General features: G+C 36.4%; 1 protein-coding gene across 1 annotated transcript in view; it reads right to left on the bottom strand.

The window, feature by feature from the left end:
- ITGA8 (integrin subunit alpha 8) overlaps window positions 1–23,970 on the bottom strand; it is a 109,851-nt gene that overhangs the window by 46,747 nt on the left and 39,134 nt on the right. The window contains exons 14-21 of the mRNA XM_054273738.1: window positions 20,818–20,863; window positions 18,820–18,927; window positions 11,690–11,745; window positions 10,898–11,052; window positions 9,595–9,732; window positions 9,073–9,140; window positions 7,982–8,129; window positions 1,597–1,689 (exon numbers count right to left, since the gene is read on the bottom strand). Of these exons, the coding sequence (XP_054129713.1) occupies window positions 1,597–1,689; window positions 7,982–8,129; window positions 9,073–9,140; window positions 9,595–9,732; window positions 10,898–11,052; window positions 11,690–11,745; window positions 18,820–18,927; window positions 20,818–20,863 (812 nt within the window). The remainder of the gene's footprint in view (window positions 1–1,596; window positions 1,690–7,981; window positions 8,130–9,072; window positions 9,141–9,594; window positions 9,733–10,897; window positions 11,053–11,689; window positions 11,746–18,819; window positions 18,928–20,817; window positions 20,864–23,970) is intronic.

The following is a 23,970-nucleotide window of genomic DNA, read 5'->3' as shown; positions in this document are numbered from 1 at the left end:
TCAGAATGTTTTCAATTACTTTTACTTTTTAGGATTTTCACTAAGTAGAATAAAACAAAAGCTACAAAATCTTTTGGCCTTCTTGTCTATGTCCTTCTCAGAAATATTTATAGTAATCTCTTCAGACTTTTAGTTCAAAGTAGTTCAATGTAGAAGGATCCTCACCAGGAAGATTCCTCTTCCCAGGAGGTCCATCACCTGGAGCTTAATTTTCAATGGTTTCCACCTCCGTGTAGTCCCAAAGAATCTCTGGCACTGCCTGTGGCCATGCAAGCAGATGACTCTGTGAGACACCTGCCCTCACTCACTTTCTAAAGTTGTATGGCTGATCTCAGGCTATCCCAAAGATCCAAAGAAACTTATTCTAATCCCAGTCTCCAGTTATAGGACCCATTTGGTTTTTCTATCAAGGATCAGACATGACCTGCTTCAAGATTAAAAGAAGCCAGGAAAGCCCCTCTCTACAGAGAGGCTGAAGATTGAAATACTGATCTTCCATAGGATAAACCTTAACTTAGTAGGTATTTTGAAAATACTAAAGAAATTTGCTTTGGTTTCTTGGCAAAGCCAATATGAAATTCAAACAGTAGTAGTTTTCAACTAAAAGCTGTTATTTATTCCTGATATATGTTTAAGCTGTTGATTGCTTTGTTTTTATTAGGACAGATTTTATTTAAGTATCAATATTTGGATTATTTTCTTTTAGTTAAATATTTCTAGAACTTAAGAATTTATGAGAAACACTAAATTCCTCTGTAAGAGCGTCCATAGCTGAACATTCCTGGATTTAACACTTCTGGGATTTCCTGGGTTGTTTTGTCATGACATAGGGACAAAGAATGGCAATTGTGGATTTTTTTATCTTCAAACCTATTTTTTATCCTTATCTAGTGTTCATCATCGCTTATTATACAGTTCTGCTTTTGTGCAAAAACAAGGCTATCATCATTCCATCTAAAGTGTAGTATGCTTTATTAGAGGCTGTCATTGCATCCCATCATCCCATTATGAAAATTCCATTCCTCAGAAATGTTTGCAATTACTTTTACTTTTTAGGATGATACTTTTACTTTTCAGGGAAATCTTTAGAAATAAAATAATAACTTTAAAGCATAAGTTTATTCTGAACACACTTTCCTTGATATAAATTGTGATATAAACTGGCAATACAACCCTTATGCACTCAAGACTAGAATCAGGCTGACGAGGTTGTCATTTACTATACATATATCTTTATGTTTTAAGTAGAGAGGATTCTAAAAGGGATAAATAAACTGATTACATTATAGATTGGAATTCTCATTATACTAGTGCAACTTCTAATGAAATGATAGTGATAAATTGAGCCACTCTCACTTTCTTTGAGTGACATGAACCCCAAGTTCTAGCATAATTAATCTTTTAGAAAAACAAATTGCTACTTTTCCAAAAGCACAATCCTGCCTCTTATTACACCAACAATTTATTGTCCAGGTAAATAATTTGGTTCATGTGCTGCTTATTGGGACATATTCTGGTAATTGAATAAATTTCCATTTGTTCCCCTTTAAAATTCAATTAGATAAAAATCAGTAAATGCATCTGGTTTTCCCTTACGTTTGCGCCAGCCACCATGGGGTTCCCAAGATCACAAACCACCATTCTAGTTTCATTTTCCATCTTGTAATCACAGCTCAACACACGCAGGGCCTGCAACAAAAGGACACCAATACAGAGGTCAGAGATCACAGTGAAATGGATCCAGTTGGGAAAGTGATGCCTTTTTGACTGTGACCTTTCTTTTCATTTCAGACACCTGCTCAGAGCACTATCAAAACATTTAGTTGGTTATTGTCAGACAACGGGGGGAAACTGATGCCAGGGAAAAACAAACAGGATAGTTTCCCAGTACCTTAAGAACCAGGATGAGATCACTCCATGTCTAGTTTTACCATACTGCTTTGTTGCTGTGAATCATTCCTATAGCCATAATGACTCAACAGAGAAACAAAGAGTAGACAAAACTAAGTGAGAAGAATAGGTCTCACAGTAATTCTGTAAAAACATAATTAGCAACAAAGGAGATAGATTTTTACATTATCAGATATAAAGGTTGTTTTTGTTTATAGCAATCCTTATCACTAGTAATATCATCTGTAAACAAAACAAACTACAAAAGAGATACAGCTATAAAACAGGGCAAGCTAGTAGATACAGAATAAAGCAAAGCAATAAAATATGGGGGGTTGCAATAAAATGTGTTGGGGTTTTTTTCTGTTTTCCTCTCTGACATCTTCGGTAAATGAAGACATTTCCATGTATGTGCAGAAAGCAGCTTTGTAAAAGCAGGATGCAGCAAGTTGCATTGCCTTTCTGCTCATTTGTGATTCTCACATATGAACCAGTGTGAATGAGCTCATGACCTCTGTATAAAAAGACCTGGGAAATCTCTGTACCAATTTGCCCTATCTGTAAAAGCCAGCATGGACATGCTGTCCTTGTAACTTCCTGAGATTAAAAGAAAAGACAGGGCATGTCCTAAATAGAGCCCACGTGAAGCATGCCCTCAGCAGACACCTCATTGTATGCTGACATTTTTACAGTTTGCTAGGAGGAAACAAAAGTTTGTTACACAGCATGTCCAATGCACTAACAGCCTTCCCAAGCCTCTCTAGGGTTGGGAGGAAAGCATTTTTATATTCTCTCCAGCTGGTTAATTAGAGGTGGGAAGCAATGTATGGGAGAAAAGAGGGTGTTAACACAGTCAGAATCAAACGTGTCTGGAAAATTGTCCATTTGATCTTGATGTGTGGGTTTATAGTTTTGCTTTTGTTGAGGGAGAGGAGTTGAAATTGAAGTCTAAAAGTTAGATATATATACTCATTTGTATTAGATACTTGGCAGTTTCTTTAAAGATGCTGTATTATAGACCAACACAAAGTAAATCAGCCCTTATCACATATTTTTTTTTGGCCCTCAAAGGCTGAGAAAATATAGGAGTTTTTCAAAGAGTTCTTCTGCAATCTGGAGGCTATGTTCCTAGACTAAAAATGATTAATGCTGCAGAATTTATCTGACCAGCATCACAAAAGCTAATTTGTGCAGTCTAAAGATGTGACAAAGGGTCAATCTTGGTAGAATTCCTTCCATAATGAGATTTACTGTCTGTTTTTGCACTGATCATCTTTTTGAGGTGGTTAAGTACAAAATAGGAAAATTAAAACCAGGCAGGAAGCTAGCAAGAGCTGAGACTGGTACACCTACTGTGGTCAGCATCATTACATTCATATATAACTCAGCCAGGTGGAAGGGTTTGCCACAAAGCCCTTCTACCTTACATTGGTAGCAATTCACATTTCTGTAGCAACACACAGGTTTTTTTCACAGTCTTGAGCAGAAGTAAAAGCCCAACAATTATCACATGTGCTCCCAGGGTGCATTTTAACTAGAAAGTGATTGGATGCTTTAAGTAATCCAGGCAGCCTACAAGCTTGAAACTCTTTTGTGGTTGTAGTGATGCCACAACGGTTAAACACAACAAGCTGGCAAGTAAAAAACTTCCTCTTTCCTTTACCATCACCTTCCAATTTTATTTTATGAGGAAAAGGGGATGGATTAGTTGATTTAATTAGTTGATTAGGGGATCTTCTGATTGATGTATATTTATGTATCTAACTTACATATGAAGAGTAGTCTTCGCCTTCACCAAGCTCAAATCATGTCTCATCTAGCCAGCCACAGTACCTAGTCTAAGAATTTCCATATAAGACAAGAATGTTCCAGGTCTTTTTCTCATTTTAACTCTTTAGTTCAGAAGGGCATGGGGGAAATGGCTCAGAGCGCATCCACTGCAGTACCTGTCTGGATGTGACCTTCACCACTCTGCAGTTTCCAGCCTGAAAAGAGGCAGTTCTGCCAAAATACATAATGTTTTTGGTGTGTAACAAATATCTGCTAATGCTTTGTATTTGCCTGATTTACTAATTATTCCATAAGAATTTGGGTCCCAGCTTTTGATACTAAGGCAGGATTGAGCTGTTCAATATGGGCAGCTCTACCATGGAGCAAAAGATTAGTGCACAGTGTTCAGGCAATGGCTGGGGGTTCAACCAGTCATGTTAGGGACTGTTGTGGTGTAAGAATGTACCATACAGCAGTACATATTGTCTCTGGATCTACTGCTGGAAATATATGTGTATAATCCTATAATATGGCTGTACTTTCTTCATTGCACCTAATTTCAGTAAATTCACAACTACTGCATATGAACAGTTACTGCAAGCCAATGGGTTTCCAGGAACTAGTGAAGCTGTGGTAATTTTCTCATTTACCTGGTTTCTGGACCTTCTAAGTGTTTCCACAATAAAACTGGTGAAAAACACACTTGATTTCATTTAAAGTCATTCTATTTCAATCCTCAGCTTTTGACTGAAGGAAGTGTCAGCCTCTACAGGAATCAACGAAGCTCCAAAATCATGCCCCTGACCTCAGACTTTAAAATCACACATATTCATTTGCCTCTCCACTTGCCTATGATCCCATTTCTGCAAAATGTTGCTAATCTTTTATGCAGTTGCACAGTCTGTGTGCAATATTCTACAGGATATCTACAGGATACATCTACAGGATCAGGTCAGAGATAAGATAATGCCAAACTGAGGCAGGTCAAACACTGTACTGCACAAAGCTGAAGGGAGGAGGTAGAAGGCAAGTGGATTTTCAGTGAAGTTTTTGACCTCATCAGCTTTTAAGTGTAATTCAAATGATATAGAATAACACAAGACATTGTTAACATGAAATAAAGAAAAAAAAAGCAGGACTGGACAGGAGGCACTTAAGGTGTTTCTCTATAAAGCACTTAATGTGTGTTTCTTTATTAGCTAGACTAAATGCAGAATAGCTCCACAGTAGACAAATATCCTCTATGAATACAGTCAGTTTGAAATTATGACAGTGTAATTGAATTATTTGATTCTACAGATATTTCAGTTCCATCAGAAATATCAAATTCCATTTCATTTATTCTTGTCTTACTCTGCCTGATTTGTTGGCTTTGAGGAGAACCTTATCTCTGCCTTAATACCAGGAATTCTGCAGTTCGGAGAAAAACAGCTACAAGAGGACTGTAAACATGGATGCAACCAAGAGGAAATGCAACCTAGAGGCAGAGCTTTAAGAATATGATTGCAATAGGCTCTACCATAAATCTACCTGTCTGCTGAAATTGCTTTATATTAAATTAGGTACATTTCTGGAGCAGTCACAGATACCCCATTGTCAGGATACAACACAAACAGAAAAATAAGAACTGGAATCCTGACTCCACTGCAACTGACATGAAAACTGTCATTTTCACCTCTAGTCCATGCCTCAAAAAGTGCCTGCAGACCTTTTTTCCATATGCCTCAGTGTTTATGGCATCCAGTGTGATAACTTCTTCTGTTATCTTGTCAGTTCAAGTTGCTCAAAGCCCTGTAATGAATGAATGAATTGAATCCCTCTCATTTATACTCACTTTTACTCAGTGATACTATAACCCCTAAGAATTTGGTGATCCTGGTAACAGAAGAATTTACATTTAGAAAATTTTAGAAGAAATTTACAGTATCAATTTTTTTCCAAATGAACATAAAAGTTAATATTTTAGTTTACATAATAGAACCATAATATTTCAAAAAACATAGTTTAAAGAAATATACATTTACTATTCAAAACAATAGGAAGAATAAACTTCTTTTCACTGCCATTTGTAATCCTTGTGAAAATGGTCCTTGAAATGCAGAAAGAAAGAACTAAAAATGACGTAGCAAGTAGGACTAATGCTTTGATCCTTCTCAGAAAGAACATGATGATATGTTTTTGAATGAAGTACAAAAAGCAAAAAATATGAAATAAATTACGTGTGTGAATGAGCTAAGTAAATGTAGAGAAAAGGAGGCCAGTTTTTTATCTACGAGGATTCAGAATTGGATTTGTCAGAAAGGCATTTTTATCTTTCCCAAAATCGGAAAAGAATAAAGTAATTGTATTGTGTTTCCTGGGTTTTTAAAATTTTGTCCTCAAAAGAAAAAGTATTCTAACTTTAAAACTCCTTCTCAACCCATTCTAGCTTCTCTTTATTCTTCCAAAGCACCAGGATCTTTCCTTCCTTTCTCCATGAGTCTATTGTGTTGTCACTATAAAACTAAGTTTTTCCTAAAATGATAAAAAGCCCTGAATGATTTCTCTCTGTCCAGACCAGAGAATGGTTTGGATTGGAAGGGACCTTAACAATCATCTTGTTCCACCCCTGCCACTGTGGACAAGTCACCTTCCACTACACCAGGCTGCTCCATCCAACCAGGCCTTAAACTTTTCAAGGGATGGGGCATCTGTAGCTTCCCTGGACAACCTGTTCCAGTGCCTCACCACCCTCACAGCCAAGAAATTTTCTTAGTATCTAATCTAAACCTCCTTTCTTTCAGTTTGAATTTATTCTCCCTTGTCCTGCCACAACATGGCAGTGTAAGAAGTCTCTCTCTGTCTTTGTTTTAGTTTCCCTTCAGGTACTGGAAGGCTGATGCAGCCCAGGACACGTTTGACTTTCTGGGCTGGGAATGCACACTGATAACTCATGTCCAGCATCTTGTCTACTCCCATCCCCAGGTCCTTCAAATAATAGATATGGGCTAATACATGTTTGGGTTTTGGAATTAGTGCCTCCTCTGACACCTTGGTAACATCTAAAAGAGCAGCAAAAGATTTCTAAACAGGAATGAAGGAAAAAGGTAACCATTTGTAGCATGTTAAAGAGAACTTTAGTTTTGTAGATTACAGTCCAAAAAATCAGTGGCTTTGCTAAGAGAACAAAAGGAACAGGCAGTAGGAAAAGGCAGGTGTCTTTAAGATATATTTCTGAGATGTGAAGTTGCAGAGAATTTCTATCATCTTTGATGATAGCATTACTTCTTGGAATTTTTTTTCAAACTAGGTTAGAAGCCCATTAATAAAGTCACTGACAGAAGGAGAATAAGGAAATACCTTGTAAGTTAATTCAACTTCCTTAAAAACATTTGCCTTCAGAAAGGAAATTAACTTGCTTTCTCCCACTCTCACCCTTGAGGCCCTTTTGAACATTCCAGGCACTAACAGAAAAAAGCAGGCTCATGTTGCAACAGCCTGGGAGATATATGTGCAGATGAGGCAATTCAGACTTGCTGTCCAACAGAGAATACATGAACACTCTGCTTGTTTGCAGGATAGGGTTTCATCTTTGCTCTTAAAAAAACAAACAGACTCAAAAAGGAAAAACACTGAATGTTCAGTACAGCTCAGCAAGACTTCAGTCAACATTAATCCTTCTGTGAACACTGGCACATTTTACATTTTAATTGCATTTTTGGTCCATTCATAACATGAAAGAATTGACAACAAGGAAAAGTAATTTTGTCAATTTTATACTGCAGTAATGTCTAACTATTCAGGATACTGGAAACTGGGACACCTTTAATAGTGGTAAAACACTGGTGTGCTGTGAGGGGAGACAGCAGTGTCCAAGTGTCTGGGGGTCAGCAGGGCTCATTAACTCTGACTGGGAGTTGGTACCATGGGATCCCAGGCTAAAGGAAGCACTAAGGGAATTTGGCAGTATTACTTTCTGCTACTGGTATTGTTTATTGGTTCAAAATCTGAACATAGGAATTGTGAATAGGTATGTGAACACCTCTATTCCTAGAAGAAATGTGACAATATTTGTGTAGTATTATAAAGAAGTTAGTGGGAAGGAGCTGGGTTAATGGGAATGAACCTGAGCTGGCTCTGAACAGAATGGTCCTGTCCTTCCCATCTTTTGGAGGCATGGCTTATCTTTACCCTGGGCTGTGCAAGCAAGGATAGCTGAGAGTTAATGGAATCTCCCTTCCTGAAAGGAACCTCTTTATGTGCTGCTTTCAGGTGGTACAGCCTATGTAGGCTATCCTTGCTCTCAGTTGTCATTATCACTAACATCTTGATTTTACTTTACCTTGTTGTTGCGTTCGACCCCAGTGTAATCTGCTTCGGGTGGAATCTTTATATGTAGCTCAGCTTCATAGGCTCCTTCCCCATCATTCCTTGGATTTATTATGAGCATGACACAGTTTTCTTCTCCAATTATTAGCTGATCTGTATCCCTGTATAGAACATACTACTTGTCAGGAGTTAAAACATGCACAATTAGGATTTATATATGAATAAAGCAGAAGGACATTTTGCTCTCAGACTGTTAGTTCTGGAAAACACTCGGTGAACACAAAAAAAACCCATTTTCTATAAAAATGACAGCATCAAAAAGTATACCAGGACCTGGGTAGAAAAGAGGTTAAGAGAAAACACCACTGTGGCCAAGATGGACTATCACAAAACTTGAAAGCAACTGGTAAACAATTTCAGAGCCTGACTACTTTCTAAACAACAGGAAGCATTTAGTGGAGGAACCACTTGCCACAGGGTCTCATGAGCATTGTTTTCTGGAGGACACAAAGGTGGTAGTTATCTCCTCATGTCCACTGTAATACAAACAATGACAGATATTCTCCTGAGACCTGCAATGGCACTGTGCCCTTGTTTCACAGCTACAGACTGATTCTGATGAGAGTCAGATAACTCTCAGACATTCCCCACTTGTCCTGCTTGGCATATTTCTCCCTCCACAGAAGAAACTGTTGCCATATTTTGAAAATTTTATTTTGAGATTAATTTACTTCACTGTATACTGAGTTCAGGAGAATTGTGTCCAAGTGCAAAGTCACTGGCACACTGAAATAAAAAACTTGAAACCTCCTATGAACAACAATTTGTATAATCTCTTGGTTTTCACAGAACTAGAGCCTAACAAACACCTGCAAACTATATTTTCTATGGTAACCATTAAACATCATGAATGTGGTTTGTTTTAATTTGTGCATCCATTTCTTGGTTTTATAGCTGAAACGGATGCACAAATTAAAATCAGGAAATCAAGTAAGAGTGATTAGCTACAGTAAACAACAGAACTGTGTTCTACATCATTCTGTTGCAACAGTTAGCAGTGTCTGGACTGTGTATATACAGCATAATGTATTTTATTTCACTTACGGCACTGCAGAAAGTTGCAAGTCAGGAATACATAAGTTGTCCTCCCCACAGTCAACCAGAATGTAAGCCTGTATCATTGCCAAATAAAAAAATATAATACAGTTAGTACATGCCTCAAAGTCCAAATTGCATCACTAAATATTGCTAACCTGTCTTAAATACCACTAGCACTGCTTTACTGAAATAAATCTTTTTATGCTTTCTGTAAGTTCCTTTTCATGTGGTAGTAAGAGCTTGGAGACTATTTAGATGGTCAAATATATCCTTAGCAGAACAATGTAATCTTCAGTCCCTTTCCCGCACTAACTTGGCTTACATATTCTAGAAGGCAATCAAAACAAGAAAGTTTTGGAAATACTTGAAAGTCATGTTTGTTCTAGTTTTATATTCAATCTACATTTTGTATTAATTAAATCCCTGTCATGTAATTTCTGGCTTTCTCTTTTAAGGAAGATGACACACATAATATTTGTAAATGCTTTCATGTTTATATATGGAAAATATAACATGCAAAACTCATACCTGCTCTGCTAGTGAGTTTTTCTGGTAATAGTTCAGGATTGGCTTCACAATCAAACTATCTTCAAAACTGGACTCATCCAAACTATAATTGAAGTTTATATTGATAGGAGATAATTTATCTCTAAATTCTGTTTCATCCTGTGAGTAATAATCACATAATAAAACCAATGGTTTACTATGATTATTTCAGTTGGTATAAAAAGACAACAAATTCAGACTTCTGAAGGTAAAGATGTGGTCTTTATTGAAGGTAAGACATGGTTCTTTGACAGATGCTGGCCAAATTCTGGCTGCATGTGGTGTCATTAGGAAAGCAAAGTGACTCACCAGTAATTGGAATGCCCAGAACACATTGCCTCCACAGCCCCACATCTGGAAGAAGCTGGCTGAGCTGAGTAGACTCAGAAATTTTTCAAAGCATTAGCCTAAAATGAAGCTGTTTAAGAGAGACACACAGAACCAACTCCTATCAGCTACTGCCCCCCTTCCTTTTGAAATGGAGGTAGGGCATGTGTGGATTTGTGGAGGTAATATTGCTGGTTTGTACCATACCCAAGAATTTATAAGACTTAGCAATGGTAAAATTCAACCACCTTTAAAACTGTCTAGATATGTCCTTACATAGTGCTTGAAACTTCTCCATTTCACCTCCCACTGCATTTCTTGGATCAGATTTGGAATAATCTACTTCAATTGCATGAGGTAGCCCCACCTGCAAGTGAGGAAGTGTTGATTCTTTCACCTTTACAACTTCAATTTCATAGTTTTAGTTTTTCTAAAATAATTTTAAAATATCTTTAAAATATTTTAAAAACTGTATGAATTTTAGGCCAATATTTCTGGTAAGACTCCTTTATAAACTTTTGAACCTAAATTGGCATGATATTTAACATGATTCATTTATTACTGTTACTGCACTGTGAATATTAAAAAAAAAAAAAAAGAAAACCAAAAATGGAAAGCAATCTTGCATTTTTATATCAGAAGATGCAGTATTTGATCAGAATTTCCAGAAGAGCATGAAATTAATGTATTTTTACATAAAGAAATTCTACAGTCTTCAAAATCCTTCTTTTCTACTTATATTGACAAAAGATGCGGCCAAAGATTTACATAGGGAATTTTTTCAAGGTAGCAGAATGCTCTGGACATACTGAACATAGAGATGAAGTCTATCTTGTATCCCATTTCTGTAATTTTGGAGATAACTCTTCCTTTTCCAGTGACTCCTTTTTATTATTGGAGTTAATCCCTGGTACTACTCAAATAATGATGAAAGTCCAAAATATTTTAAACAACTTACTCTGAGATAAACAAGGAAGTCCTGGCAATGGAGTTGTTTCTGTCTTTCTATCACAATGGAGAAGTAATGATGTGACTGATGGTAGTCAAAGAAGAGGGTCCTCTTAACAGCTCCTTTCTGTTTCAATGAATCTAACTGCAATTCACCTTTCAGCACTAAGGGATACAAATAAATAAATTACTTATTGATATAACAGAAATAAAACAGTAAGGAATTCATTCTGTATTATAATTCATTAACCTAGACAAGTCTTCCGAGAAAAACTAATCCATGTTGCAAGTGCCTGTCTGTTTAAAAGCCCACTAAGTTTTGATCCAAATTGTGCAGGATGTATAATTTAAGCTTTCTTATTTCATTGACAGATCCTATGTGTACAGGAATTCTGTCCCTTTAATTTATTATTTTTCCAAAACAGAACTTTCTCCAACAAGGTACATTCTTGGTTTTATTTAGAAAATGACTTAAACTGAAAAAAAAATCCTTTAAGTGAGTAATAAAAGGTTTGCATTTATACACACACACGCGCGCACACACACACACACACACGTCTGTCTGTCTGTCTGTCTGTCTATCTATCTATCTATCTATCTAATCTATCTATCTATCTATCTATCTATCTATCTATCTATCTATGCATATATCCATATATCCATCTATCTATCTACTTTTTTTAAACTGCATTTTCTTGCCTGAGGAGGATCTCACTCCTATTGTCTTTACAAGTGTAGGAAAAAATACATTTGAAATGGAGCAGAACTAGAGTAAATTACAGCAACAGAAAATATTTCTTACCTATCTCATCTGAGATACTTTGACCTTCAAAATCTGCGCAGACTCTTACAGTAAAGCTACATATAAAAAAGGAGAAGTAATTCATTATTAGCAGAAAATGGACTGACCTGGGAATCAGCAGTTCCCAAATCATATCTTTTAAGTTTTGTTTTAATTTGCTTAAAAAGATGTTAACTGAGATTGTATCTAGCTACCTATGGTATTCCCTGTATATGTCAGGAAGTCTCCTAGGCTTTGCTAATAATCACAGAAGAATATTCAGAAGACAGTCTCTGAATATTTCCTGGCAAAGGTATGGAGAAGATTCTCTGATCCCAGCAGTTCTTGAAAGAGTGCATGGAGATGACCCTTCTGACACTATTGCCAAAGCTGGATTTTTTTATGCTGAAGTTCAGGAAACCACCTTTGTAAGAGGCTGTCTGCAGAAATACTTTCTGGTTCATCATGGTCAAATCAGAAAAATCTTGGAGCATATTGTCAACGCTCAAGCTCTTTTCCAGCAAATTAAAGCACTTGGGATACCAAGTGTTCCACTGGCATTACTGTAAGATTTTCATTATTTCAACAGGCTACAATTAATTCCAAACATAAAACTTAAATTTTTCGATCTTTCTGACATCAGACTAACCAAACTGCATTGCATTTAATTAGCTAAGTTTTGCAGAAAGGGGCACTTACATCACCTAAATCAAAGCATAGAGAAATTGGTGATTCTTTTTCTAGTATGTTAAAGCAATGCATTCCACAAAAAGGAACACAACATAAGTGAATTGTTTTTAATTTGCCTGTTCTGAATGTATAGCAAGCTCTTTTGAGCCTAGAAATACTCATATCACAACTGTAACCATTATACAAATGTCACCTCAACCATAGCAGAGTCCTTTCCCATAAGAAATATTTCTGTGTAAGACTGGCAACACATTTGCAGTTATACTCAACAATTGACAGGAGAAGCCTTTTATAGTTGTATTGGCTGATACCTTCTAATCTGAACTTTAAACTTATATAAAAATTAATTTAAAAAACCCAGAAAAAGTAATGATTATAGACAAGTTTCACTTTGTAAGGAATCTGTGGAAGTTTTATAAATATTTAACTGAATTGCATTTTGAAAAAGTTTTCACAAATTACTCTAGATGGTATGAGAAACAGCATTAATTATGCCTGTTGGTGCAATTAGTAGAGCGTACTTCCCTGACAAGTGGCAAAACAAGAAATCTGTCACTGGAAAGATGTTCTTGATTTTTGATTTCTGCTGTCATCTGCCACATAGTCTTAGTTCTGCATACCATAATTCCTAATGAAATCCTGTATAATGTAACAAAATTGCTCAGGTGATAGATTCTTGCAAGTGCTTCTGGTTATCAATCATTCTTAATGAAAATTTTCATGGCTTCATAAAATGTTTTGGTTTGTATATGGAAAATTAACTGTAGGTCAGCATTAAAATCAGCTTGAGTTAAAAAAAAAATTGCATTATTCATTGATCTTGATCTCCTCACTGCTGTTATACTGTATAATAATGTTCCAATGCAGTGGATAAAAAACCACTAACATAACCCTTAAACCAACCCATAATCCCATTCTAATTGCATGTTTGCTTCCTCTGGCAGATGTAATGAAACTGCTGCATCTGGCATATGTGTCACTCTCATGAGCTTAATGGAAAATTCTTTCAATATTTCTTGAGAAACAAGAATGGCATAATGCCATTAAACTGTAGCCTTCAAACAGTCATTCCAGTCCATGCAGAGAATGCAGATTTTTCATATTCCTTCTTTTTTACAATTATGAGTCAATACAGGAAGAACCAATTATTTCCAAATACACAAGGCCAAAATAAAAAAATGAGGAAATCTTGTGTAATTGCATGAATGCAATTTAAACATCAGACTTCACAGGCCCCACATGTCAGAGTGTAAGAGGGCATTTCCTCAGATGTAAACTCAAGAGCTGCCAATGTATTGAACTCAGTTGTCTTGCTCTGGAGGAGTCACAGAAATTTTGTCCTATCATGTTTGGAAAAAGGTTGTGTTCAAAAATGTAGCTTGGAATGCTTTACTTGTCAAACAAAACAATTTCAGTGTATGCTTTATTTACTGCAATGAACAGAATAATTCATAATACATATTTGATAACTGAAGTAATGTTCTCAAAAATTACTGTAAGAGTCAAGATTTACTCCTTCCACTCCAAGCAGAGCATGTCAAAAAGGGAATAGCAGAGCAAAAAAGCAAAAATCTGGAGTGGATAACCTCCCACACTCTGGCCACACAAGAGGAAGGACTATGGTTTTAGCAGAATTCTGCCACACATTTGTGATTTTGTTATTTAGTTCAGAAACAGTGCTAAAGACATCAAAGATTTCAATTGCAAACCAAGATGAATTTAGATTCGCTCATCACTTCCACAAGAAAAATGCTGGGGAGATGTTGAGGGATGTTTTAGTATCAAGAAAAAGAAAAGCAGAGGGAAAGACAGACTACAAAAGAGTCTAAAGAATTTATAGAGATTTGAGATCTGACTCCTAGGCACAGTAAGAAATAAAATAACTGAGCTTTGGAGCTTGCTTGTAGGGGCAGTCAACCAAACAACAGAATTAACAATCAAAGGAAGAAAACTTCAGCAAGTAAGAAACAAATGGGAAGTAGTCCATCATCCTAAAGCATACAAACTTTTTATGTGCTATGAATCTCTCTGAAGAGATCCCTACATCACATTTATTCTGCTGTGTCTGTCATCACTATGAGATTATGTTTTGAATAGTATTTGAATGTAGTTACAAAATAGAAGGAAAGCCTTAAAACTGAACACACGAGCTTTTCCTGACAATCTCAGGGCAATGAAGCAGTTTGTTTAAAATAATTTTATGTTTTTCAGGTAGGCAAAAATTATTTTTACAAGGACAAGAAATTTGAAAGTATTCCTTTCTTCAAAAATACTCTTGGCACAGATGGGAGCAGTCTCTTCAAAAGTTAACCCTAATAAAATTACCTAATATCACCAGAAGTGGTGAAAAGTTAGTTACCCATGTATAATATTTCCTAGACTGCACTTAGTACCAGAAAGAAATTATTTTGGTATGGCTACTCTAGCAGCTGAAAAAAACCAGAAAACTTACTTCAGGAAGTGAAAAGCAAGACATTAGCAGTTCCTCCCAGGTGTCATTTGTCATTGCTAGTGATTTCTTTAGCACCCAGGATTGTAGATGGAGAGAAAGAATGGAAAATGCCTTAGCAGAAAGGCAGTGTAAGCTTTAATGTTCTGGGCTTCCATTCTGTGTGAGGCTGATACCCAACCTGCAAGGTCACAAACCTCCACAGAAGAGAAGAAGCTGTTATTGTTAACTGATGAACGTTTAAACAGTTTCCTTTTTGAAGTACAATATGTAAAAGCAAAACAACACACTTCTATTGTGATGTTCTAATTCTTGCCTTGCATTTAGATTTTGTTATGGCCAAGTCTAATCCAGTGACCAACACAGAGTTTTAGTGCTGAAGGCTTCTCATGGCTAAGTTACATTGCATGGCCAAGGTGCAGGAGCACTAGGGCTGCTGGATAGAACAAGTGACTGCCCTTTGGGTGTCTCTAGGGGTACTGAAGCTAAAACCTGGCACAGAGGTCTCCTGTACAGCACCTCAGCTGTGTTGGTGACAAGTGACACCACCTGCCTACCCCCCCTGACGACCCCTGAGGAGTGAGCTATCCATCTTCTGACTGTTGGCCATATGGCTTTGCTGTCCCACTCATGGGGTCAGGCTGGCCAACAGTCTTTGGAAAATCTCACACAAATTCATCTCAACAATGACCCCTAGGTCCATATCCATGGGGCACCAACCACATTCTCTTTCAAATTAGGTCAATGAGAAAAGAAAATACCAGCAGCAGAAAGGAGCAAATCTAACCTATGCAGATATGAATTGCTGAAATATTATTTTGGAAGTTTATCTCTTTGATAGGAATTTTGTATTCAGCTTTTAAAAAAGTGTATGCAAAAAATGTCTCATTTACTGAATCTAGCTGACACAAGATCATAAATATTTTATTACTACTTGAATAGTAAGAAATTTGGAGATAAAGGAACTACATTGTTTTCCAAGTATTTTTTGTTAGTATGAACTTGAAGATCAGAAATTTTAAGCTCTCTGCTTCTGGTTTTACTGGGTTTACAGAGGTAGATAGCCTATATTTCAAATCAGACATCCAAACATGAAAAGCACTTACAAATAAAAAAATATAGTCTACAAATATTAAAAAACCATATATAAACATATATATACAAAATATATTCTACAATATATGCTACAAATTGACTTTTTCTCATGGTTGGACACTTCTATGCAATTTTTGGTAAGTCAGGTAACTTCTCTCACTTATTGCTCCTCTACAAAATGGAATTAACAATATTCACCTTACATCAGTGAGAGGTGAGTAAAAAACTTTTGTAGATGCAATTTAAGAAAAAATATATGAGGTAGCTAATGGATAATCAGACCTCAAATGGTAATAAAAATACCAATGCATAGATAAATTAGATCTCCTGACAGCTAGAGCCCAATCTTGAACACAATAAATCATAGGATGAGGAAAGAGGTTTTGAAAAATGAAAATATTTAATGTATTTACCTCTTTTTACAGATAGTAACTTGCATTTTTCACACTTTAGGGGAAAATAAACTCTTTTTCCATATTCTTTAATACTTTCAAAGTTGCAGAATTTGTTCCAGATTTGCTAGTATTGGAAACTCAGAAACAGCCACATTTTACACACAGCAGAGAACGAATTATATGATTCTAAAAGTTCAGGACAATTCTCCTTGAGCTGTGAATAAAAATGAGGTTTTTGTGCATGTTTCCTCTGCTGCTTCAGCTTTGCAATTTATATCATGGCAGAAATAATATTTTCCTAATACTTGGAAACGTACAATAATCCACATTATTCATGCACGCACACTTCCTGAAGCTTTTCTGGTAGGAGGTTTCCTTTCATTCTAATTCTGCAGTGTCAGTCAGTAGAGTTTTATACAAGTTGCACAGCTGGCTAAGAGATACAGAAATCTGTCCCATGGGACTGAGGAATTCTTTGCCTGTTGGAGTTTTCCTACTAATTGTTTTCATATGTACAATACAAGCTTATATCAACTAAGGAAAAAAAATTACAGTGTGGAAAATAGCAGCTGCTCTTCAGTCATTTCATAACATGAACTAAATCTTTAGGGAGCATTATTTTAAAATAAAGCAGACAGAAATTAAATTATGCTCCTATTAAAGCTTTGTAGATATGAACCAAACTCCTGGCTTATTGTAGCGGAGAAATAAAAAAAACCCCAAAAAATGTGTTAAAGGAGTATGCATTTCTTCCTTCCTTTTTTAAACAATATCTCGGAGCAAGAATGTTTTTTAAGAGAGATTTTCTTCCTCTTGTGCAAAAAAACCACCTTTTTTCTTTCAATACCTGTTGTTAACTTTATGGTTCCAAAATCTTTTCTATTATGACATTAAGCATTTTTTTAAAGTCTTAAACTCTGGAGTTGTGAAACAACATAATTGGGGTCAATGAACATGCTTCAACCAAGTGTCTGTATTTAATTTTTGTTTTTTTGCATCAACTGTTAAAACACAAGATAATTGAATCAAAAAGATTCCAGAAAGGCCAAAGCTTTGTAAAGTTCTGGGTTTTTATAGTTCCATCAAGTGCCTTCTACATTGCTCTGTAGATGGGCAATTTTCTACACTGGATGTAGAAATGAGGAGCATGATAAAAATATGAGAAATCCATAAAGTGTAAAAGAAGACTGCAAGAGTGAAAATCTCTTGACCTCCCCCCATCCCATATGCTTTGGAAGCCCACTTATTTATTGGTTTAAGTGTATCAAAGTTTAGTTCCTTTAAAAGCCTCCATGGCTCTTAAATGAAATGCTTCTCATGATTATCTTTTACAGTTCATATGTATCAATTAATTTTAAGATTCTTTAAGATTCTCTTGCTGAATCTTGCATTTGAGATGATTTTTAGGACTCATATCCTGTAAAGAATGTCTCCAATGTGAGGAAATACTCTGACCATCTTTGCTTTAAAAGCAGTGCAAAATTTCTCATTCATGTTATCTTCTGGAGTCCTCCTTTACACCTTAATATTGTTTTTGTTCATCCCACTTCCTGGCAGGCTTCCTGCTTCTAATGTTTTTACATCTTAGAAATCTGTTCCTCACAGACTCTCTGGCAAGACTTGCTACCATTTTATATTCAACTTGCACGTGTTTATGCTCTGTTTTGATTTTAGCTTCCTCATTTGTTATGATTTTCACTTTTAAACAGTATCTTATGTATTTGTAATAGCCTCTTTTTGTCAACTGTTCCTGGGGTCCTTTCAAAGTGACTTTTTTCTAGTGCAGTAAACGTGCCTTTATGTGGTGTTACATGCTATTAGTTGGCCTCCACATGTCCTGCAAGCATTCTGTACTTGTAATTGATCTTAAATTTTTTTAAATTAGCTTTTATGTTGATTTGTTTTGTTTTGTTTTGTTTTTTCTTTTCAAGTTAAATGCTACTGTGGTTAAGAGTTTCTCTTTTAAGGATGGTTGAAACATTGTCCTGTGTGATGTGCTAAAAAAAACTTCCTCTGACCAAAGACAGCCAGAAACAACATCCTGTGAACTTCTCTCTGTATGGCCAGCCAGATACCTTCTCTCTTCCACAAAGGACTAAGATCTGTCTTTCTCCAAGAGAAAATGGAGGGCCCACCTGCTCTGCATCACTTTCACTGTTACATTTTGTCAACAAACAGATGACTGTGTTTTCTGTTTTTTCCATTTTAGCTGTTTCATGTTTCATTCATCCAAACATTGCATATGACTTTGCAGCTTGCCCAGGAGCTGAGCATCCTCCTATGCAGAATGAGACTCAGTGTATCAAAGGACTCAAATTTACCTACCACAATGAGTTAGACAATCTGCTAAGTACTGGAAAATACCAAAAAGATTTCTATGTAGGGGGATTTTGTTGTGCTCAGAGCATGTTTCAGCATTTTGAACTTTGAAAACATTCAACAAAGAGCTGCAATAAAATTAAGGAACAGGAAGTTATCTGAGAAAGAGGATAAGAATATTTTTTGAGTAATCATGGACTTACCAGGCCACCAAAAGCTGAGAGTCGGGGAGCTGACAGGTTTTATTGTCTGGATTCACAATCATGGGGTTCAGAATAAGATGAGCATTCACTGTCACAACAGGTCTGGCTCTGGGAGATAGAAATAAGGTTCACCACATTCAGAAGGAGCACATTAGCACCTAAGTTGCAGCAGAGAAAACACTGAACTGAGTTGGCTGCAAAGAAGCCAGAGTTGTAGGGTTACTTGGGAGAACACAGTTTTATGATGCTGCTCATAGCCAAAAGAACCTTTTTTTTTCCCCATCAGAATCCTACTGAGATTCACAAAAAAATTCTCATGTTAACACATCACAGAAACTGTACCCTATGGTTAAGTAATAGATGTGTCCCAGGACTGAGGCACATCAGACACATTTCATCGCACTGAGTTTTCTCAAAGGACCAGAATTTGCCTTTTTGGGTTTTACAGCAGTTCTCTGGCCATCTTGCAGGTTTATTCTGTACTGTCTCCATTAATAATGATATATTCCAAATTACAATGTCTGTTTCAAGACTCTTAAAAGAAATAAACATGATTTGGTTAAAGTAGAAGTTGGGGTAGACTGTCTTGGGCCAATAATGAAGCAAACTCTGTCTGACATTTCTTGGAGTCAACTGACTTTGTAAATCAGGAATAATCACCAGTAAATTGTGCTGAGTACATGAATATACAGTTCTGGGGACAGAAACCGTCCTTCTGAGGCTGTTATTAAGTGATAATCTATAACTGCAAGCAGTTTAGAAGACAAATAATAACAAGTATGCGTCCAGATTCTGATTAAGACAGCAATACTATTTACAGTAACTTACACAATCACCATTTTCTAACTTTCCTGATATTTTAATCCACATGTGAGCTTTTATGATTACTTCTTTATATTACTTCAGCAAGACATGAAAAAATAAAATTACTCTCTTCACTTTTGTGCAACAGGGAAAACCTTTTCTTGCCTAGAAAATTTCAGTAATAAAACTCTATTTTAACAGTATGACAAGTTGCATATTTGATACATTCTGGCCAGGAAATGGCCTCCTGCTATTCACTTTATTAAATTACATAGAACACATTTTATTGTTATTGAAAGTACACAGTGGATCTAATTCTTCAATGCTTTATCCTGTGCAGTCACTCATGGAATTGCAAAGTATTTGCATGATTCTTTCACAGCACAGAAGGAAAATCAGGACTTCTCACTGCACCTACAGCGTTAGATAAGATGAGTGAACATTCCTGTTCTATAAAATTCTTATGCTGTTACAAACATTCAGTTGGGAAGCAAAACATGCATTTTCTCAGTCAGGTGCTGTTGGGAATACAGACAAGAAGCAGCCAGACAGGAATCAGAAACATGACCACATTTTGTAGCAATGGATGGTGAATGCTTAAATGAAATCAGCTCCCAGCATGGCTGGACTAAGAGAGCATTAGCAGATTTTATGTAAATGTCTATGTATTTGGCAGCTTCAAATTTTACATCTCATCAAAAAGTGCATTTAGTGAAACTCCATAGTCAGCAACAACTTTTTGTTTTGTAAAGTGGGATCTTGTGCATTTTTTTAAACTGAGGCTAAAAGTAGCAGTCTTTATGTTCAATAAATGGTTCATGTCTTAACATACACAATCTCTGAAGATTGGTCACTTTAAATTTCTTAGTAGCACCAATTCCCCAGGAAAGAAATTAATTTTCAACCCCATGCCTTCTAAATTTCTTATTTAAAATTAACTAAAGAGTCAAACATTCTAGAAACTGTTTGAGCTAAGCCTAAGAATGGAAATTTTCATTAAAAATTACAGGGCTTGAGCATGGGAAAAAACCACTTGTTTCTCAAAAGATGTTTAATTTATCATCTCTAATGACCACCTTTTACGCACTGCAACAGGGAAATAGGAATATGGAATTTTTAAATTTTAATATCTCCCACCAAAACTCTGCAATACCAAATCCAAATAAATACAAATCCATTGTATTTACCACATACCTGTAAACAACTGCTTTTCCAGCTCCAAATGCACCCACAATTAAATCTGGAAAAACCAAAATGCCAAAATGGTTTCAGAATCACTATACAGTAATCTCTCACACTTTTTTCCCATCACAAATTAGATTGTTTACATTAACATTGCAGTAACATAAAACAAATATGATAATTCCTTTCTAAGCACTTTTCTTCAAAAGTGTGAAGAACACAAGTGTGTTTTACCTGGAGGAAAACATTTCACATTTCAGAGATGGTGTCATAAATGTCTCAGTTGAAACCAGTAACTGCCAAACTATTTAACACAATGTCACCCACGCCACAATCTCACTTCTCCCCAGCTTGTACTATAGGGGAGAAAAATGTCATTAAACTCGATGTATTTTATTCCAAATCCTTAACTCTCCATTAAATGAAGAGCTGCAAAACAATTTCTCGCCAGTTTCCTATAAATAATGTTGAAACTTCATGGTGTTCTTTCCTGACAATCCTTCCATTCTACTTTGTGTTTTAAGTGATTTGTTCATTAATTTAGGCATTACGTCTCTGTGCAAATAAACAAAATGCAAGATCAGAGGACGGCTGATTTCATAGTCGCTAATGTTTCCAGCACTGTAGCAATATGAGAAAAGGCTTACAACAGTTATCCATCTAAAGCTGTCATTTTCCCTGACAGAAGGAGTCAACAACACAGGTGCTACACTGGGACTTGGGCATGTCTTTGTCAGTGGTCATTGGCCTGGGTTTGGGAATCTACAGGCCAGAATATTTCCACTTTCTGCCTGGAGCCCCCATCTAGTGATCTCTGGAAAGATCCAGACTGGCTTGCTGAATCCATTCAGGCCTCCTGGAGAAAAACTGGAGCCAAGCCATGAGGAAAAAGGATCAACTTTCCTGCTGCCTCTGCCTTTGGAAAGAGCTTTGGTTCATTTTTAAAGCCCCCAGAGTCCATTGGGCACAGCTTTCACTCCACTACTGCTATCATTCAACATGACTGACATGTATCCAAGTCAGAAGACTAAGCCTTACAAAAGCAGTGGTACAGACTGGCAATCTAAATTGATCTAAATAAGTTAATTAAATGAGTACTTGGGCTTTTAAACAAACTCTTACTTGCTGCTTCTATAGTTGGGGCACTGGTTTGCTTAAGAAGCCCTGAAGTCATCAAGTTTGATGGAAATACCAAGCTTTGATGTTAATTATCTCGATGGGTTTGGTCCAGGACTGGCAGTGTATTTTCTAGTGCTTCTCCATCTTTCAGATGGTCAGGATTTCAAAAAAACTATAAACAAATACTTCACATGGGCAACAGCCAGTCCTTCACTGAATTACATTAATAATGTCCTAATAGGAGCAGACACAGACAGTTTATGGATCTGATCCTCTTTTTGTACAACATTTACATTTTTCTAATTTCATTGGCCTTAGAGAAATATGTTTCAGGGTCAGGAACACTTTAAATAGCAGAAGAAAATAACTGATTTTATCTCCTTTTTGGGACATTTGTATGTTGTATTCTTTGGTAGCTTTTACAGACAACTTGCCCACAGTACCAAAAGCGAAAGATGTTTTCCTCTTAAATAAACAACTAATTGAGACAAAGCCATCACCATGAAGGCTGCATCACACACAAACAGAACTTTTCCTGGCACCTCACTTACAGTGGCACCCATAGCAACCCCCCAAAAAATTTAATATTTTGTTGATTTTTATTTTGCTTGCGTCTGAAGGAATTTTTATGAGTTTTGTGTTTGATGGGGTTTTCTTCTGTTTGCTATTTCTTAAGGAAAAAGAAACATTATGTTATGAACAGAAAGTGAAAGACAAAATGGAAAGGGTTTCTGTTCTGCTCTTCCCAGCTGGGCACTTCTTGTGAATTCTATAACAGACTTGACTTCAGATATGTACCGGCTCATACCAGACCTGATAACTCAAAAGGTTTCAGGGTTATATTGTGAGAGACAAAACAGGAAGATATCCAAGACTTATTCAGATCTTGGCCTAGTGATGACTTCATAACACACTCTTTCAGTAAAAAAAAAGGTTAAACACACCACTTGGGTAAGCTTACTAAAATGCAGCCCATTAGAACCTGAAGGTGAGAAGAATGAGTCTGTCAGACACAGCTGGCCTCACTGGTGTGAGCAAATGAAATTTCAGTATGCACTGCTGTGCAAAGGTACCATCAATCTCAGCATCCCCATTTAATATTAAAGAGGATTTTGTACATCTGCTTAATGGTTAAATCCTGGTTTGTCTGGGACAGAGCCCAGCTTATTTGAAGACAGAGGGTGATGGGTCTAGAGGAGCAAATATAGGCCTCAGCCATCCAAAGACTGGTTTGCCATGAGCAATCTTTCTTCATTGCCACTTCAGCCAGGTTTGGAGACACAGCAAATAGGATGAGGATCCCCAGTCATGGCACCACCTTTGAGACTTTAAGGGCTGTATGACTGTACTCTCCTGCTCTTGTTGGGAGGCTCTTTTACCCTGACATGTCATTTGTTTTCTGGCCTGAGCCATGCTTATTCTTGATCTAAAGAACTTGAATGAGTGAAACCACTGAGTAGAGAAAGTGGAATTAAGAATGAAAAGTAAAAAAAATCCCCATATTTATAGCCAGTAGTAACTTCTACAATCTAGTGTAAGGACAAAATGATTATATATTCAAGCAGAGCATTCACTTGAAGATTAATTAGGGATTTTTCTTTGCTTTGTCTTGTTCTGTTACAGAGCAGTAATGTCACTCTTCTTTCTTTTATTGCTTTGTAGGGTGCAACTCCTATACCCATAATTGGAAAAAAATTGCTTTTGATGTTGATACAAATGCATGAGATTTGAATACACATCCAATCAGAGCACTTTTACAAGCAGAAGTTTTGAATTTGTTGACTGTTCTGTAGAAGAAAAGTTACTAATAATTTCTGTGAAAAAAAAATGCATGAGATGTCTAAATTATCTGAATTTTGGCAACTTTCTCCTTCAAAAATAGAAGTTTTCTTTATTAATTCTTGTTAATGCTGCACATGCAATGTCACTGATGCAAAGATCACTAGCTGAAAAACAAAGTTTTAACAAGCACTTACAGAGCAAAAGAAGCCAGCTTAAAAAAACCAGCTTAACTCCTTATAACCCTTCCAAAGAGAGCCTGAAGAA

Source organism: Melozone crissalis, unplaced genomic scaffold (genome assembly GCF_028551555.1).
Source record: "Melozone crissalis strain CALT ecotype California unplaced genomic scaffold, PUWL_Pcris_2 ptg000016l_1, whole genome shotgun sequence".
NCBI classification, from domain to species: Eukaryota; Metazoa; Chordata; class Aves; order Passeriformes; family Passerellidae; genus Melozone; species Melozone crissalis.
This window is presented reverse-complemented; position numbering and strand designations above follow the sequence as displayed.